Source organism: Impatiens glandulifera, chromosome 2 (assembly GCF_907164915.1).
Source record: "Impatiens glandulifera chromosome 2, dImpGla2.1, whole genome shotgun sequence".
In the NCBI taxonomy this organism is placed as follows: domain Eukaryota; kingdom Viridiplantae; phylum Streptophyta; class Magnoliopsida; order Ericales; family Balsaminaceae; genus Impatiens; species Impatiens glandulifera.
This window is the reverse complement of record NC_061863.1, coordinates 1,621,747-1,636,115: the sequence shown is the minus strand read 5'-3', so window position 1 is coordinate 1,636,115 and position 14,369 is coordinate 1,621,747. Positions and strand designations below refer to the sequence as shown.

General features: G+C 36.2%; 1 protein-coding gene across 4 annotated transcripts; it reads right to left on the bottom strand.

Annotated features, from left to right (window-relative positions):
• Nucleotides 1-669: 669 nt before the first annotated feature.
• On the bottom strand, nucleotides 670-13,452 carry LOC124927086 (trans-Golgi network-localized SYP41-interacting protein 1). 4 transcript variants are annotated; one of them, XM_047467431.1, is made up of 10 exons: nucleotides 13,295-13,452; nucleotides 13,045-13,183; nucleotides 12,484-12,934; nucleotides 6,051-12,358; nucleotides 4,391-5,255; nucleotides 3,235-3,917; nucleotides 2,261-2,402; nucleotides 1,977-2,058; nucleotides 1,759-1,879; nucleotides 670-886 (listed from the first exon to the last, which is right to left on the bottom strand). In XM_047467431.1, exons 2-9 carry the CDS (start codon nucleotides 13,093-13,095, stop codon nucleotides 1,780-1,782), a joined length of 8,682 nt encoding a protein of 2,893 aa, XP_047323387.1. In that variant the 5' UTR covers nucleotides 13,096-13,183; nucleotides 13,295-13,452; the 3' UTR covers nucleotides 670-886; nucleotides 1,759-1,779. The 4 variants fall into 4 exon arrangements, with proteins under 4 accessions (XP_047323387.1, XP_047323388.1, XP_047323389.1 ...); XM_047467432.1 differs by having other exon boundaries at nucleotides 6,051-12,347; nucleotides 12,497-12,934; XM_047467433.1 differs by lacking the exons at nucleotides 13,045-13,183; nucleotides 13,295-13,452 and having other exon boundaries at nucleotides 12,497-12,630.
• Between the last annotated feature and the right edge of the window lie 917 nt (nucleotides 13,453-14,369).

The following is a 14,369-nucleotide window of genomic DNA, read 5'->3' as shown; positions in this document are numbered from 1 at the left end:
ATATTTACACTAAGATAGTTATAAAAATTTTGAGTAAAATAAATATGAAAGTGAGAAAATTCTAAAATTTTATATATTTTTTTTCTTTTAAAATAAGAGTAAGTTTTATTAAAATTCATTCTTTCTCGACTATCTCACTTTTAGGGTGGAGCCAAAATGAACTGTTCAAGACCAACTTGTTTAGAGCTAGTTTACAACCTAGGTGGAGCAAAATTAGTTGAGACTTCACGTTAGGTGAAGAACTTTATACAAGGTTTTAAACAAACCTCTAAACAAATATGTTCGCGAGTCCATTATCACGACCTAACAAACCAAATATCTAAAAACTATGTCTTGACTTGTTTAAATTTTCAAACTTTTAAACAAGCTCGAACTCTCTTAATAAATAGGAGTCCAGTTCATTTACCTCCCTACTCATTTTCTCTTAAACCCGAAAACTCAATAAAAGAAAAATAACCATTTAAATTAGTAAAAGTCTCAAAAGTACAAATATCTGGTTGGCACGACTCGGGCCTTCACTTCCTTTTTTTTTTGAATGGAAAATCTTACAAAGCAAGTCGACATTTTCAGACACTTTTCAATTCTTTCAACCATTGTAAAAGACCTAGCAGGTGTATGAGAACAATTAGACAAATTTAAATCTGTAATATTCTTTTATACAAACCTGTTTTTGAAGAAAATAATGTTTCTTATTATATATGGACCAGTTGATTGTCTAGGATTTTACAAATCCACACAAAAGTTATAAAAAGGCAGAAAAAATTGCATCTTACTTTACTTCTTCAAACTGGCCTAAAACATGATCTAAGTTTTATAAGAATATTATAACAAATGAATTGTACACATAACTCTATTTGTATCTTCATCTTTTTTTTCTTCAGAACTCCTGCAAATTTAGTAAATAAACCCACTTTCCTCAGCAATAGTAAATAAAACACATATAAATTGCACCAATTTAAATGCATGCAGCAGAAACCGCAAATAAAAGTGTCATTCCAGAAAGTAAGCCTTGATGGTTATTACTTCATTCCTGCTCTTCTTTACATGTTACAATTAGTCGTTTCTTATTTACATGCTTCAAATAACCTTGTTCGGTTTAGAAGTCCGTTATTTGGGTAAAATGACTAAAAAAAGGTTTGGTTTTTAAAACTAGGTTTTATCGCAGAAAATCTAACACGACCTAGAGTGATGGCACCCCAATATGAAGGGCATATATAAACATCAAATTTAGTATTATGTGCAAAAAGGGCATATAACTGGTGCACAAATATTCATGTCTTCTTTTCGTTTTTTTAAGCTTAACAGTAGGGGATTTAGTGTTAACGAAGAGGGCTGGCTAGAGCTTCTTTTCGCTAATTTGATTTTCTTTTTCAAAATAATCCTTTATCTTCATCAATCAAAACATTCAAATCAACAATAAATATACCAAATTACCCTTTACTTTTTTTTCAACGAAAAAATATATTTTAATACTTTAACCCAAATAATCCTCTATTTTCATAATCTAGGTTTTTTCTAAGTAAGCCCAGATCATACAAGCTCTAACGGGTACTTTTTGTACTAGTTTAAGTAAAGTAATTTGAGGATATAATTGTCAATTTAGGCATGTTTCCCCCTTTTATCCATATTATTCACAACAATAGTTGCAAGGATGAGGGGGGAAACCGTAATCCAATAACGTAGAGCCAGGAAAATTGAAACAAGTTCAAAACAGAAGAGCAAGATACGGTAATAGTAGTCGAGGAAGAGAAAAGGTACCTAATTGAGTCTCATCTAGCACTACAAAAGTGCGCCAAGAAGGGCATGTAAAAGAGCCCAATAGATGATGACACCAAGGCGCAACGTAGGCTGTCGCATCAACGCTCGGTCACATGACATCCTATATAGATTGCATAATCAAAAAGAAAATGCTTAGTAAATTATGAATCTAGAAGAGACTAGAATAGAGACAATAAAGATAAAGTAAAGTAACCCACCATAGACCATCAACAACTTCTGTCAGAGGTCTTGTGAATCTAGGAATGATCCTTGATGTAGTCAGAGACTTGAAACCATGGGCTGAACCAGACAAAATCAAAATATTAGACCAGCAAACAAAACGACAAGTTCATATAATTATTATAAGTTATACAAATATCAATCCTGGTTTCTTTTTTTTTCACATGGAAAAATATTGTGGTTTATTTAAGTCAAATGACCAAAATATTATGAATAAGGATATTAGTTTATCTGGATTTAGTTCAAATAAAGCATTTCAAACCTTTATCATCATCTTCATCTTCCCGAATCTCATTTGTAGCCTGGTCAGCATCTATAGCAATTGCAACTTGATCATTGTTGGGTTTGCGCAAACTCCGAACTTGGGATGAAGTGGAAGGCCTCTGTGTTGTCCACTTGTTTATCTGATAGAAATATGCAATGAATGTTAGTGCTCCAAAATTTCAAAAAATATCAGAAGCTTGGCAGTATAGCTCGAAAATTTCAGCATTTCAATTGATATTATGTTTAACTGTCAAGAACTTTTTCACAAGAATTTCAAATGCCATATACTATAAAAAAGAATTCCCATGGATTTGTCCTTTTCCTTTCCTCACCAAAGGTAATAAGTTATTATGATAATGTGTGGTTGCTTTAAAAGCATAATGCCCTTGAGTAATGGCAACTCACTAAATGGACCAAATAACAAGGCAAGCACAAAGGAACCAATTTGATACCAGGAATCTAGTTTTGTAGAAAATAAAGCATAATTCGAAGTGATCCAGACTTTTTGAACTGGTGGAAATAAATTTTCATAGTGACATTATTTCGGTGAGTTATTTACTTAAATTAGACCTTGTTTGATCTTGGCTTTTTTCAAAAAGAAAAAATGAAAAGAAAAACAGTTCTTGTTACAAAGAGGTTTATTTGGATAAAATGACAAATATTTTTAGTTAATATTTTAAAATGTTAATAAAGCAGGGTATTTTGGTTAGTTTACAATTTGATGGCAGAAGTGATCGACCATGTGGTTTATTTGCAATCAATTCAAATAAACCACAGCAAACAAGCCAAATTTATAAATAAAAACATATTGTTCCTTTGTATTTAATTTAGAAAAGTTATTAGATATTTTGATTGATGATGGGATAATGGGTTATTTGGATTAAATCAAAATAACCCTTCATCAAACAAGGCCTTAGCTTTTAAAAAAATTGGTTTCTAAATGCGACAATAAACAAAGGATAGATTGCTAACCAATGGTTCCACCTCCACAATCTCAGAAACAGTATCGGTTGCATGCCCCAGATCAACCCCCTTTTGAAGTATTGTCAGTTCAGATTCTTTTGTATGTAAAGAACTCTCAAGACTTTCCTGTCTATGTGTCAACTCTTCTACTTTACTTCTCTCCTCATGTAACAATGTGTCATTGATATGAGCTGCAGCCCGTAATTCTTCCACTTCAGATACGAGTAATGCAAAATGTTTCTTCAACAATTCTTTTTGTTCATCATGCTTTTCCGCATCATCATCGTAAGAGTTAACACCATTGACCAGCACTTTAGCCATAGTTGTGTCCAACCAAGTCAATAAGTCGTGGATCTCTGAGTTCACTTTACTGTTTGTTCGTGATAAAACTAGAGACTCGTTTGTGCTTCGAGTGACCTCTTGTCTTAAGAAAGAGACCTCTGAATCCCGTTCTTGTAATTGTGATTGCAGTTTCTCAATCTCCAAAAGCAGGTTTTCTGATAGCCGATGAAGTTCATCAAACTTACTCACTGTGACGGAAAGCTTCTTTTTCACCTTTCCCCCGGAAACCTCAAGGTTCTCGATGTCCATGTTTTTTTGCTGTATAACCTTTTCCAGATCCTCAATCTTAACCCTAAGGTCTTCCATTTGGATCTCCTCCTCGTCAAGAGCTTGCATTAGTGTCTCAGTCTCTGCAAACATAATAAAGATGAAATATGATGCAACATGTCTTTTTTTTATAAACAACGGCCCCATCACCATCAAATATATAAACGTTTGTAAACTAAATTCAGTATGATACAAACTCAATAATTTTTGTTTCTCTATGTCAAAACATCCCAAGATACAGAAACGAAAATAATAAGATCTTGTTTGATGTAGGGTTATTTGGAAATAATCTGCATTTTTTGAAAAAAGAAAATATATCTTTTTTGATAAAAAAAAAAAAACAAGTGGATTGTTTGAGGTTATTTGGGTTAAATGACTACAATATCATTTAAAAAATGGATTATTTGGGATTACAAGGGTAATTTGGTATTTTGGTTGATGACCGGATAAGAGGTTATTTGAATTAAATCTAAATAGCCTTTCATCAGACAAACAGTAAGTGTTTCCAAATGGGAGAAGACAAACTAGAAAATAAAATAAAGAAAAATGAGACAACCTTGGTCCTTTGCCGCCAGAGCACTAGTCAGTGAACCAACTTTCTCCACCAACTCCCTGGAGGTGGCCTCACCATCTTGTAGCACTGCGACTCTCCTTTCCAATAAATTACGCCCTTCCTCTGTGACCCTCAGACGCTCTTTCAAATCAATTATTTCAAGCTCTGCAGATTTAAGATTGTGCAAGTGACTCCTTGCAGCAGCATCGACGTCCTTAATCTGACTGACTAGTTCAGCACAAACTCTGTCTCTTTGGATGTCCTTCTCTTGAAGCTCTTTCTGTAAGTTTGTGATAGTAACTTTCATTTCCTTTTGGCTTTTCTCGATAATACCAACTTGCATATGAGAAAAATCTTTCACAACTTGATACAATCTATCAGCAATAGTGCCAACAGAACCTTCATTGGACCAAGGAATCTCTCCTCCAAGCATGTTTCCAGAGTCCGCATATGTTGTTGACTCCAAGCTGACCCTCGAGTTTGGAGTACTATCACCATTATTACCCATTATGTGAAGCTTCAAATTTTCCATTTCAGAGATTGATCTTCTGCAAGCTTCAAAAAGCAAGGAAATGTTTTTGCGCATTATTGTAGATGTAGTATCTTTCTCGTTTGCAATGCTTTGTAATCTGGCAACACTGTCCTTCATGGATTCACATGACTCTTTATATGAAGCCAGTTGTTTATGAACAATGTCTGCTGCTTCAAGTGATTGCTTAACTCCGTCATCAAATGCGGCTATATGGTTGACTAATCTTCCTTTAAGTGTGCCAGTTAGTTTCTTTAATTCTTGTAACTGATTCCCCATATAAGTATAATATTCGGCAAAACTATTCCCATCCTTCATTGACTTGGTGACCACATAATCCTTCAATTTTTTATGAAGCAAGTATAATTAATATATTAGAAATATGAGCAGTGCGACAAAACTGAAAAGAAAATAGCAACTGTAAGCTAACTAGAGACAAATTCATTAAAACTATGCTTCTCTCCTATGGTGGTTCAGTGGTGGTGGAGAGGATTTCTATAGTTTGAGTGCATCCACCATCCTATGTTGGCTCATGAAGCTCTTAGTTTAAGTTATAGCCAATAATTGTCAACCAATTGATGATGACGAGCACCAAATTCTCAACAGATAAACTAAACACCGAATTGGTTCCCTAGACCATATGAAGCTGCCCATACAAACGGAACATAAAGGCTACATGATGGGTTGTATTGTTACCAACATAAAATGTTGATCATGATGCAAAAGATTTGTTATGTTTGCCAAAAATCAGATCTGAAAAATAATCTAACAGGTCCTAAAAATAATATAATCATACCAAATGAAACAAAAAAAACACTATAAGTTGGATGAGGGTCTAAAAAATTATGTCTATACCAAATGAAGCAACAAAAATCAAACTATAATTTGGATAATAATTCAAAAAATAATCTCATTGTGATTAAGAAAAAAATATTACAGCAAACGAAAAAATACTTCAATATTAGTTAATTTTGACGATTTTCCAATGAGATCGTGATTGTGACAAAATACTAGTTTCTAAATAGGCGCAATAACAAAATGGGTCTACTCCTCCACAATGTAGAAATGCATCCTATCTAACAAATAGTAGGCTATAATCGCAATGTAATGCCTTTGGAAAAAAAGAAACAGTACCTTCTTTCCTGACTCCGAGGCAACAAAGCTACTTGAATCAGTGAAAGCATAATCAGATTCCGCACATGACAATATGTTGGCCTTTAGGTTATGCAGATGTTCTACATCATTAGTAAGGGCATCATTTAGCAGATCATATATGATAGAGAACTCCTCTCCAAGTTGATCTAAAGAAGCCTTAAACACCATCATTTCAGAAAATTGCTTATTCTTGTCCTCGGCTTGAACAGCAGATAACTTCTCAAGATGTGAGAGAGCTTCAACTTTTGCAGCAGATAATTCTGAAATCTCATTTGCAGCTGTTGCCAACTCTTCCTGCAGTCCATCATTTCTTTCTTGGACTTCGTTCACTTCTGCAAGGAGTAACTCAGCAGCTCTTCTAGATTTCTGTGAATCATGTTGAGAAGATGCCAGAGCAGCACTCAAGTCATTCCATCTTTTTCCTATTTGTTCCAGCTTTTGAACTAGGTTGCTATCGTCAAGATTGAAATCAGCATCAATGTTATTCAAAGCATAGGAAATCAAGTTTAAAGAATGTGCTTTCTCCTGCAATAAATTATCAGTTTCTGCCACTTGATTTCTCAGGAATGAATTCTCAGATTCTACAAGCTCTAGCTTCTCCCGGGAAGAAGACAAGTCCTTGATTTTCTTCTCAAGCTCGATAACAGCATTTTGATTATAGGTAACCTCACTTTTCAGGCGTTCCAGCTCAGAGTTTGCTGCATCAAGACCTTGTTTGAGACTATCTCGATGTTGTACCAGTGACTTACCTTTCCTGACAGCAAGATTTAACTTTTCTCTCACAGTGGTTGACTTCTGCTCCTCCTGACGTAGTAGCTCTTCCAATTCAAGCTTTTTCCTATTTAAAGCTTCAATGTCAAGGATAAGTGCTTGATTGTCAGCAAGACATCTCTCTTTCTCCTCCTTCAATATGCTCAAATCATGCAAAGCCTCTTCAAGCTCTTTCTTTATAGATAATGATAATACATCATCCTCTTCTGCTCCATGTAGAATCGATCTGTCATTACAAGTCCCTGTGAGTTCCTCATTGTGAGAATCAACCTGAGTAAGGTTTTGTGAAGCTAATGAATATTTCTCTAATAGCTTCCTCAATGATCTCTCCAGATGCTGAACATGGCTAGAATCATCAACTGAATCTTCATCGGTGTCCGGCAATGCATCATTGACTAAATCTTGCAATCCTTTTAGCTTCCCTTCAATATACTGAATTTGGTCCTCTGTCTGAGTAAGGTTTTGTGAAGCTAATGAATATTTCTCTAATAGCTTCCTCAATGATCTCTCCAGATGCTGAACATGGCTAGAATCATCAACTGAATCTTCATCGGTGTCCGGCAATACATCATTGACTAAATCTTGCAATCCTTTTAGCTTCCCTTCAATATACTGAATTTGGTCCTCTGTCTGAGTAAGGTTTTGTGAAGCTAATGAATATTTCTCTAATAGCTTCCTCAATGATCTCTCCAGATGCTGAACATGGCTAGAATCATCAACTAAATCTTCATCGGAGTCTGGCAATACATCATTGACTAAATCTTGCAATCCTTTTAGCTTCCCTTCAATATACTGAATTTGGTCCTCTGTCTGAGTAAGGTTTTGTGAAGCTGATGAATATTTCTCTAATAGCTTCCTCAATGATCTCTCCAGATGCTGAACATGGCTAGAATCATCAACTGAATCTTCATCGGAGTCCGGCAATACATCATTGACTAAATCTTGCAATCCTTTTAGCTTCCCTTCAATATACTGAATTTGGTCCTCTGTCTGAACCTTTTTGACCAGTTTCTCATTCAAAGCTGTTAACTCATCTTGTAATTTATAATTCTCAAGTTCATGTTGGAGAGACTTTTGAGAAGCCATGTCTAAATCATGTTTAACAGTCTTAAAACTATCAGAAAGATGCTCTTTCTCATGAATAACATCTTGGATAGTCAACTGAAGCTTAGATAAGCTCATTTTCGATTCTTCAAATTCAATCAATTTCTCATGTAAACTATTTAACTCTTCGAGCAACTTCCCATTCTCAAGCTCAAATTGGGCCACCTTCTCAAAGGCCAAATCATAATCTTGTTTTAGAGTCCCCAAACTATGAGAAAGATGGTCTTTCTCATGAGTAACAGATTGGAAATTGAACTGAAGATCGGATATGCTCTTTCGTGATTCTTCAAGATCAGACGTCAATGTCTGGCATAGGATTTCAAAATTGCCAACCTTCTGCTGTAGCGAATTACAATGGTGCTGAGACTCAGAAAGGGCTCCTCTCAACCACTCAAACCTATCTTCAGGATCCATCGATCGTAGCTGCAATGGCATATTTATTCCGTCCAAAATCTCTTCCCACCGTTGCAAATCACCATTCCTTTCCTTCAAGGATTCTTCCAGCATTTCATTATGTTCAGCTAGGCTATAAAATCTACTTTGAAGCTCATCAAATTTTCTCCTCAGATCATCATCTGAAGGTGAGGCTCTTTCTGCATCTTCACTCAAACCATCCATCACAGGCAAACCAACATCTGAATGAGACCCTCCTCCAACAGCACTTGTTGTATCCCCATCTGCAGGAGGCAACAGGTTCCTTTGTACTAGACTAGCTATCCAATCAACCTTCTCAATGGTATCTCTACTATGAAAGTGTTCCGGAAGTTCCAGGTCTTCCAGAATTTCTTCTATTCTCTGAAGTATAGAGTCCTTCAGGAGGAACGATTCTCTTAATGCAGTAGCTGAGTGACGAATATAGGAGAGTTCAGATTCCAAAGCTTCCATCCTCTCACCAGCCTCAGAATAAGTTTCAAGCTCCCTAATCTTGGCATCTTTCAACTGTAATTCCTGAGAATATTTCTCCAATTCGCTTGACATCTCTGCAAGGGACTGCTTCAGACTGTCACGCTGCCCAATCAGACCCTTTCCCTTAGAAACTGCAATGCTAAGCTTTTCTCTGATAGAAGATACACGATGTTCTGACTGTTCAAGTTCATTTATTTTTTTCAGAACCTTAGAACGGGTAGCAATAAGATCACGCCATGCCTGTGATAAACATTCCTTAAAAATGAAATTATCATTTTCATGTTCAGCAATCATGGAACTTAACTGATCTATTTGACCATGCAACTCAGTCAACTCAAGTTCCTTGGAGACAAAGGCTCTTTCAGACAAATCACCCTGCTTATTTTCTTCAAGTTTCTTGAGAAGCCAAGAAATCAAAGATCGGAGACGTAATTCAAGTTTAGTTGATTCAGTCTCTGCATACTCAACTGGAAAAGCATCTTCAACGTCTTCAACCATTTGGCGAACCATATCTGAATCGAGAGATCTTTCCTTCAGCTCCTCAATAACTTTCGTTGTATTCTTCAGCTCAGAATTGAGTACCTTGTTAATAGATTCTAGCTCTTGCCTCTCCCTCAATGCCGTCTCCAGGTGTTCCACAAGGGTATCACACTTAACAGGAAATAAAGGACCTTCAAGAATCTGGTCTTCTGGCGCAAATTGCTCTATTTCAATGGAACCACTTGCATATTTCCCCAGAGTACTATAAATATTGCCTAACACACTAATAGATAACTTGTTTCTATCATGAAGGTCAGCAAATTTTTGGCTCAAGTCCTGGTATAAATTTAAAATGGCATCTCTATCTTTATTTGAAGTTTCAACCTTCTCTTGCAGACTCGCAATCACCTCTGAAGCAGCATCAACAGAAACAGACACAAAGTCTACAACATTTATGGCATCATGATTGTTCATAGGGAGCATCGGCGAAGCTGTATTTACTACTGCATACTCAAGCTTCCTTACTTTCTCAATAACCTGGGCAACAGTAGAGTTCCATTCTTGCTCACATGAGAATACCCTATCAGACAGTTCTTTATGCAGAACTTCCACTTCATTAGAGAATGAGGATTCCATTGCAGTGGATTTTGAGTTCGCTTCATCCAGCTGCATCAGCAAGTCATTAACACGTAACTCGTAGTCCATAAGCTTTTCACCCAGCTTACCATTCTTTACTTCATGAATCATCCATTGGTGCCTTAAAGTTTGAAAAAGAGTCAAAACCTCGCTATCTTTAGTTGCCGCGTCAGAAATAAGTTGTTTGAGAATTTCATAAAGAACAAGAAGCTCGATGCTTACAGCTTCTGAGCTTTCACTATGGTCCTTCAAAGTATTATAGCTAATACTGAGATCCTTAACTGCAGACTCAGCCACAATCCTTTTTTCCCTCTCTTCATTTAACAATTGACTGGCTTTTGCAGCATCCAAGTTCACTTCCTCCAGAATTCCCTTAAGACTTCGTGTTTGCTCCCTCAATAAATTATATGAATCTGCCAACAACCGGTTTTCAGTCAAAGGTGTTTCTTCTGCATCATGTTCATCAGTATTAGCCTTGGATTCAAAGGCTTGAATCAGTCGTGATACATCTGGAACAACCTTCTTCGGAACTGACCTGCTCATAGATGCTGAATTATGAATCATCTCTTCAATAGTTCTGTCGAATCTCTGGACCAAACCAACAGCCTCATCTATGTGCCTTTTCAGGATGACAAACGCGGGGGACCTTTCGTCGATATTTAACATAAGACGATCAAGAGATGAACCATTAACAAAATTATCGCTATGATGCTGCTCTTCATCTGCACCACTTATTTGGTCTCCAAACGATACATCAGAACCCTGAACAAGTTTCTCAGGCTGCCCAACTGAAGATAACACACTGTTAGAGAAGTGCTTAGTTTCAGATTTCTGCTCGTCTATGCTTCTGTTGAGACCAATATTTTCCTCGGCAAGTTGATGAAGATGGACATTTGCTTCTTTTAGCTCATTCATTGTCTTGTTATGATCTTCTTGTAAACTTTCCAGTACACCTCGAATATCGGCCAAGTCCAAGGACAGTTTTTCATTCTCCGAGTTAAACTTAGCATTGTCTTCTTGGATCTTATTTCTCTCATCAACTACAAGAGTGATGTTCTCTTTTAAATTTATATTTTCAGCCTCTGAACTGTCTAATGAACCTTTGCAATCTGCTAACAATAATGCAAGTTTCTCAACTTCCCGAGCAAAATAATCCTTGTCACTCTCAAGGTTTATTTTCTCCTGGGCTGCCAAAGAGAGCCTTCCATTTAATGTGGCATTTTCATCCCGAACGGTTTCCAATGTAGCTTTAAACTCTGCCAACTCGCTTAGCAAATTCTCATTTTGATGCATAATATCAACTTTTAAATCCTCCAGACACCTTAACTCCTCCACTATTGATGCAGAGTTTACATTTAGATTTATGTTTTCAACAAGTAATGATGTCAAATACCCATTATGCTTAGTTAAATCTTCCAAGAGCTTTTCACGTTCATCACCATAATTTAAATTATCATCAAGTAATTTTTTGTTCTCCACCGTTGCAAATGTCATATTTTCTCTCAAATTGGCATTTTCAATCTGTAAAGCTTCCAACAAAGCCGCTGAACTAGCCAATTCTGCTGACTTGTTTGACAACTCATCTCTTGAATTATCCAGCTTCAAATTCAATTCATTAACCTTCATAGACAAATCATCCACCTGAGTCCTGGAAGCAAGAAATTGATCATCCAACTCCTTCCTAGCATAACTGATGGACTGAAGCTCAGATTTGCACTGTTCAAGCTCTTCAGATAGACTTTTATTCTGCCCCTGAACATTATTGACCAAAGCGCTGGAAACATAATTCTCATTAACCAACTGGATATGTTTATGGTCATGCTCTTTTTGCCACTCTGATTGTTCGTTGAGTTTCAACAGACAGACATCCCTGGAAAAATATGCAAGATACAAGTGTTCTGTCAGTCTGTGCAATAGATCCGATGATATATGCTCTGTGATATCTAAATGACTCCTTAAGCCTCCATTATTATGTTCTATCATGTTCATATTCACATGAAATTGCTCGTCCAAATGCTTTTGCAACATGTCTTCATCAGCCAAACCTGCCTCTGCATCTCCTTGTGTAACTAATAACTCTTCATTCTCGGCAGGTAAAAATCCGCATGACTCCGACAAAACCAGAACTGGAAGTGATCCCACGTTTATTATTTGAGTTTGTTCTACCTCATTGGTCGTTCCAGATGGTGGGAGTACAGCATTCAGCTCATCAATCGGATCCAACTGAAAATGTTGCTCCTTCATTACTTTCTCTTCAATTGTTGCTACTGATTCAGGTTCAGTCATCCCATCTGGTATAGGATTGTCAGAAGAAGCATCCCCTTTGAGCTTTAAGCTAACACCTTCATTGGTTTTCTCAGAAACTGGATGGTCAACTTCCTGAATCGTCCCTACCCAGCAACAAAAGACATTTTAATTGGAATACATCAGAAATCATGCAGCACATACCCAAAGTAGCAAATCATGTAATAAATAAAAGAAAATTGAAAATTAGAGTAGAGAAAGCAGGCACAACCTATATCCTTTACCTGATCTGCCCCATCAGTGACCTCTAGTTCACGTGAAACAGTGATATCATCATGCAGAACCGTGCCAAAAGTTACTTTAGTTTCTTCAGGGACCACATCCTCAGCATCAAAAAAGCATACCGTATCATCTTGAGCAACAATATCAGTACCTTGTTTGCTAATGTTTGTATTCAACGAGGAGTCAACAACTCCTGTATTCTCTGATGGCAAATCAGCCACAATAATACTGTCATCATTTATAGCAACTGCAGGCATAAGACTATTATCATCGTCTTTGGTATCCACTGTAACTGGCAAGACAACCGCCTTATCATCAGATTCATTTACTGATTTAACTTCCTCCACTGTAGGACGGTCAGCATCAGCATGATCATGTTTACCACTTTTACCTGACGATTTACTTCCTTTAGTATCTTTTTGCTTCCGGAATTGTTGAAGCTGGTAAACACATAAATTTTTAATAACACATGAACAGCTAGCTCATAATAATTCACATTGTGCGAATTCAGTGTTGGAATAACATAAACAAATTCTTTAAAGGAATTTACCTTTTTCCGACCAGCAGCGAGCAGATCGGTACGGTTCTTATTTTTATCCATATGATTCGCGTGGTTCGAAATCCAACTGTTTATCAACTGTCATATAGATCACATGCACGAATACTGAATCGTTACTAGATCGATCACCCTGCCAAAATGAAATCCGGTTTGAAGAAATCGAAACAACGTGATTGATTTGTTGAATATGCGATAAAAGTAGCACAATCTGTTCAAATGAAAACGGAGAGAAGAAACTTACTGCGAATATTGAAGGAGATACGAAACCGTCGGATTCGCCGGAAAACGAAATGGAAGTCTAGATTCACGATTCAGGGAGAGAGATATATAGTCCGGCGTTGGCCGATGGGCGGTTGCGGCGACAGCTGAATCGTCTCTTTCAGATCTCGAACGTAAACTTTGTGGTGGGAAGGGGGATTTTTTCTCCTCTGTCTGGTTCAGCAACGATTAAACGACGACGTATTTGATTTTCTTCTATTTCAAGTAATATATAATATAATTTTTCAAAAATAAATTATTTTTATTTTTATTTCATTTGGCAGTTATCATTTGTACCTAAGAACGTCTCAATCGGGTCGGGTCTTTATTAGACACGGAAGGGCTCAATTAGAATGACGATTTGATGTTCTTTCTAATAGAAATACAAGATTAGGGATTAGGGATGGCAACGTAACAATTCGGGTAGAGTACCAACCCGACCCTACCTTGCCCCGATTCTTCTGAACACAAATCATATCTGCCCCAATTCCGACGAAATATTTTATTTTATTTTTGTATATCCGTCTCGATTGGAACGGAATTCCCTTTCCTTCCTTATCAGAAAAAAAAAATATAGGGTATTTTCAAAATTATATAAACTTGTCAAATATTATTTTATTTTTTTAAACGATAAAAGATGTATTTTTTAAAAGATAATTATTGCTTATAGCTTGTTATCTATAATGATAGGCTAAAAATAGTTATAATTCTTATATATAGGTGTAAAGATTGTTTTTTCATTTTTAATATAAATACTTTAAAAAAAATAGGTGTGATTGTTATTTATTTTTCTCATAATATACTATGTTTTTTTTTATAAGACTAATAGTATATTTGAAAATATTATTATACATACATATGACATTATTGTGATTTGTATATTTTCGGGGTAGATAAATAATTATCATCTCCTCCTCGATTCCAGTCAACATTTTTTTATTTTTCTTTAGTTTGTCGTGATCTCGGGTCAAAGCGGAGAAAATTAAATTCAGATCAATTGGGAGACCGTTATGGCGGTTTTAAATTGTTGTCCTTAAACTTATCATTTAATTTAAAAT

Excerpts from the sequence above, each read along its gene's own strand:
- LOC124927086 (XM_047467431.1), bottom strand. The coding sequence starts at position 13,095 with ATGGATAAAAATAAGAACCGTACCGATCTGCTCGCTGCTGGTCGGAAA. Across the intron at positions 12,359-12,483 it reads AGATCAGGTAAAGGATATAG|GGACGATTCAGGAAGTTGAC; the intron begins GTTGTGCCTGCT and ends GTTGCTGGGTAG. Across the intron at positions 1,880-1,976 it reads GAAGTTGTTGATGGTCTATG|GATGTCATGTGACCGAGCGT; the intron begins GTGGGTTACTTT and ends CAATCTATATAG.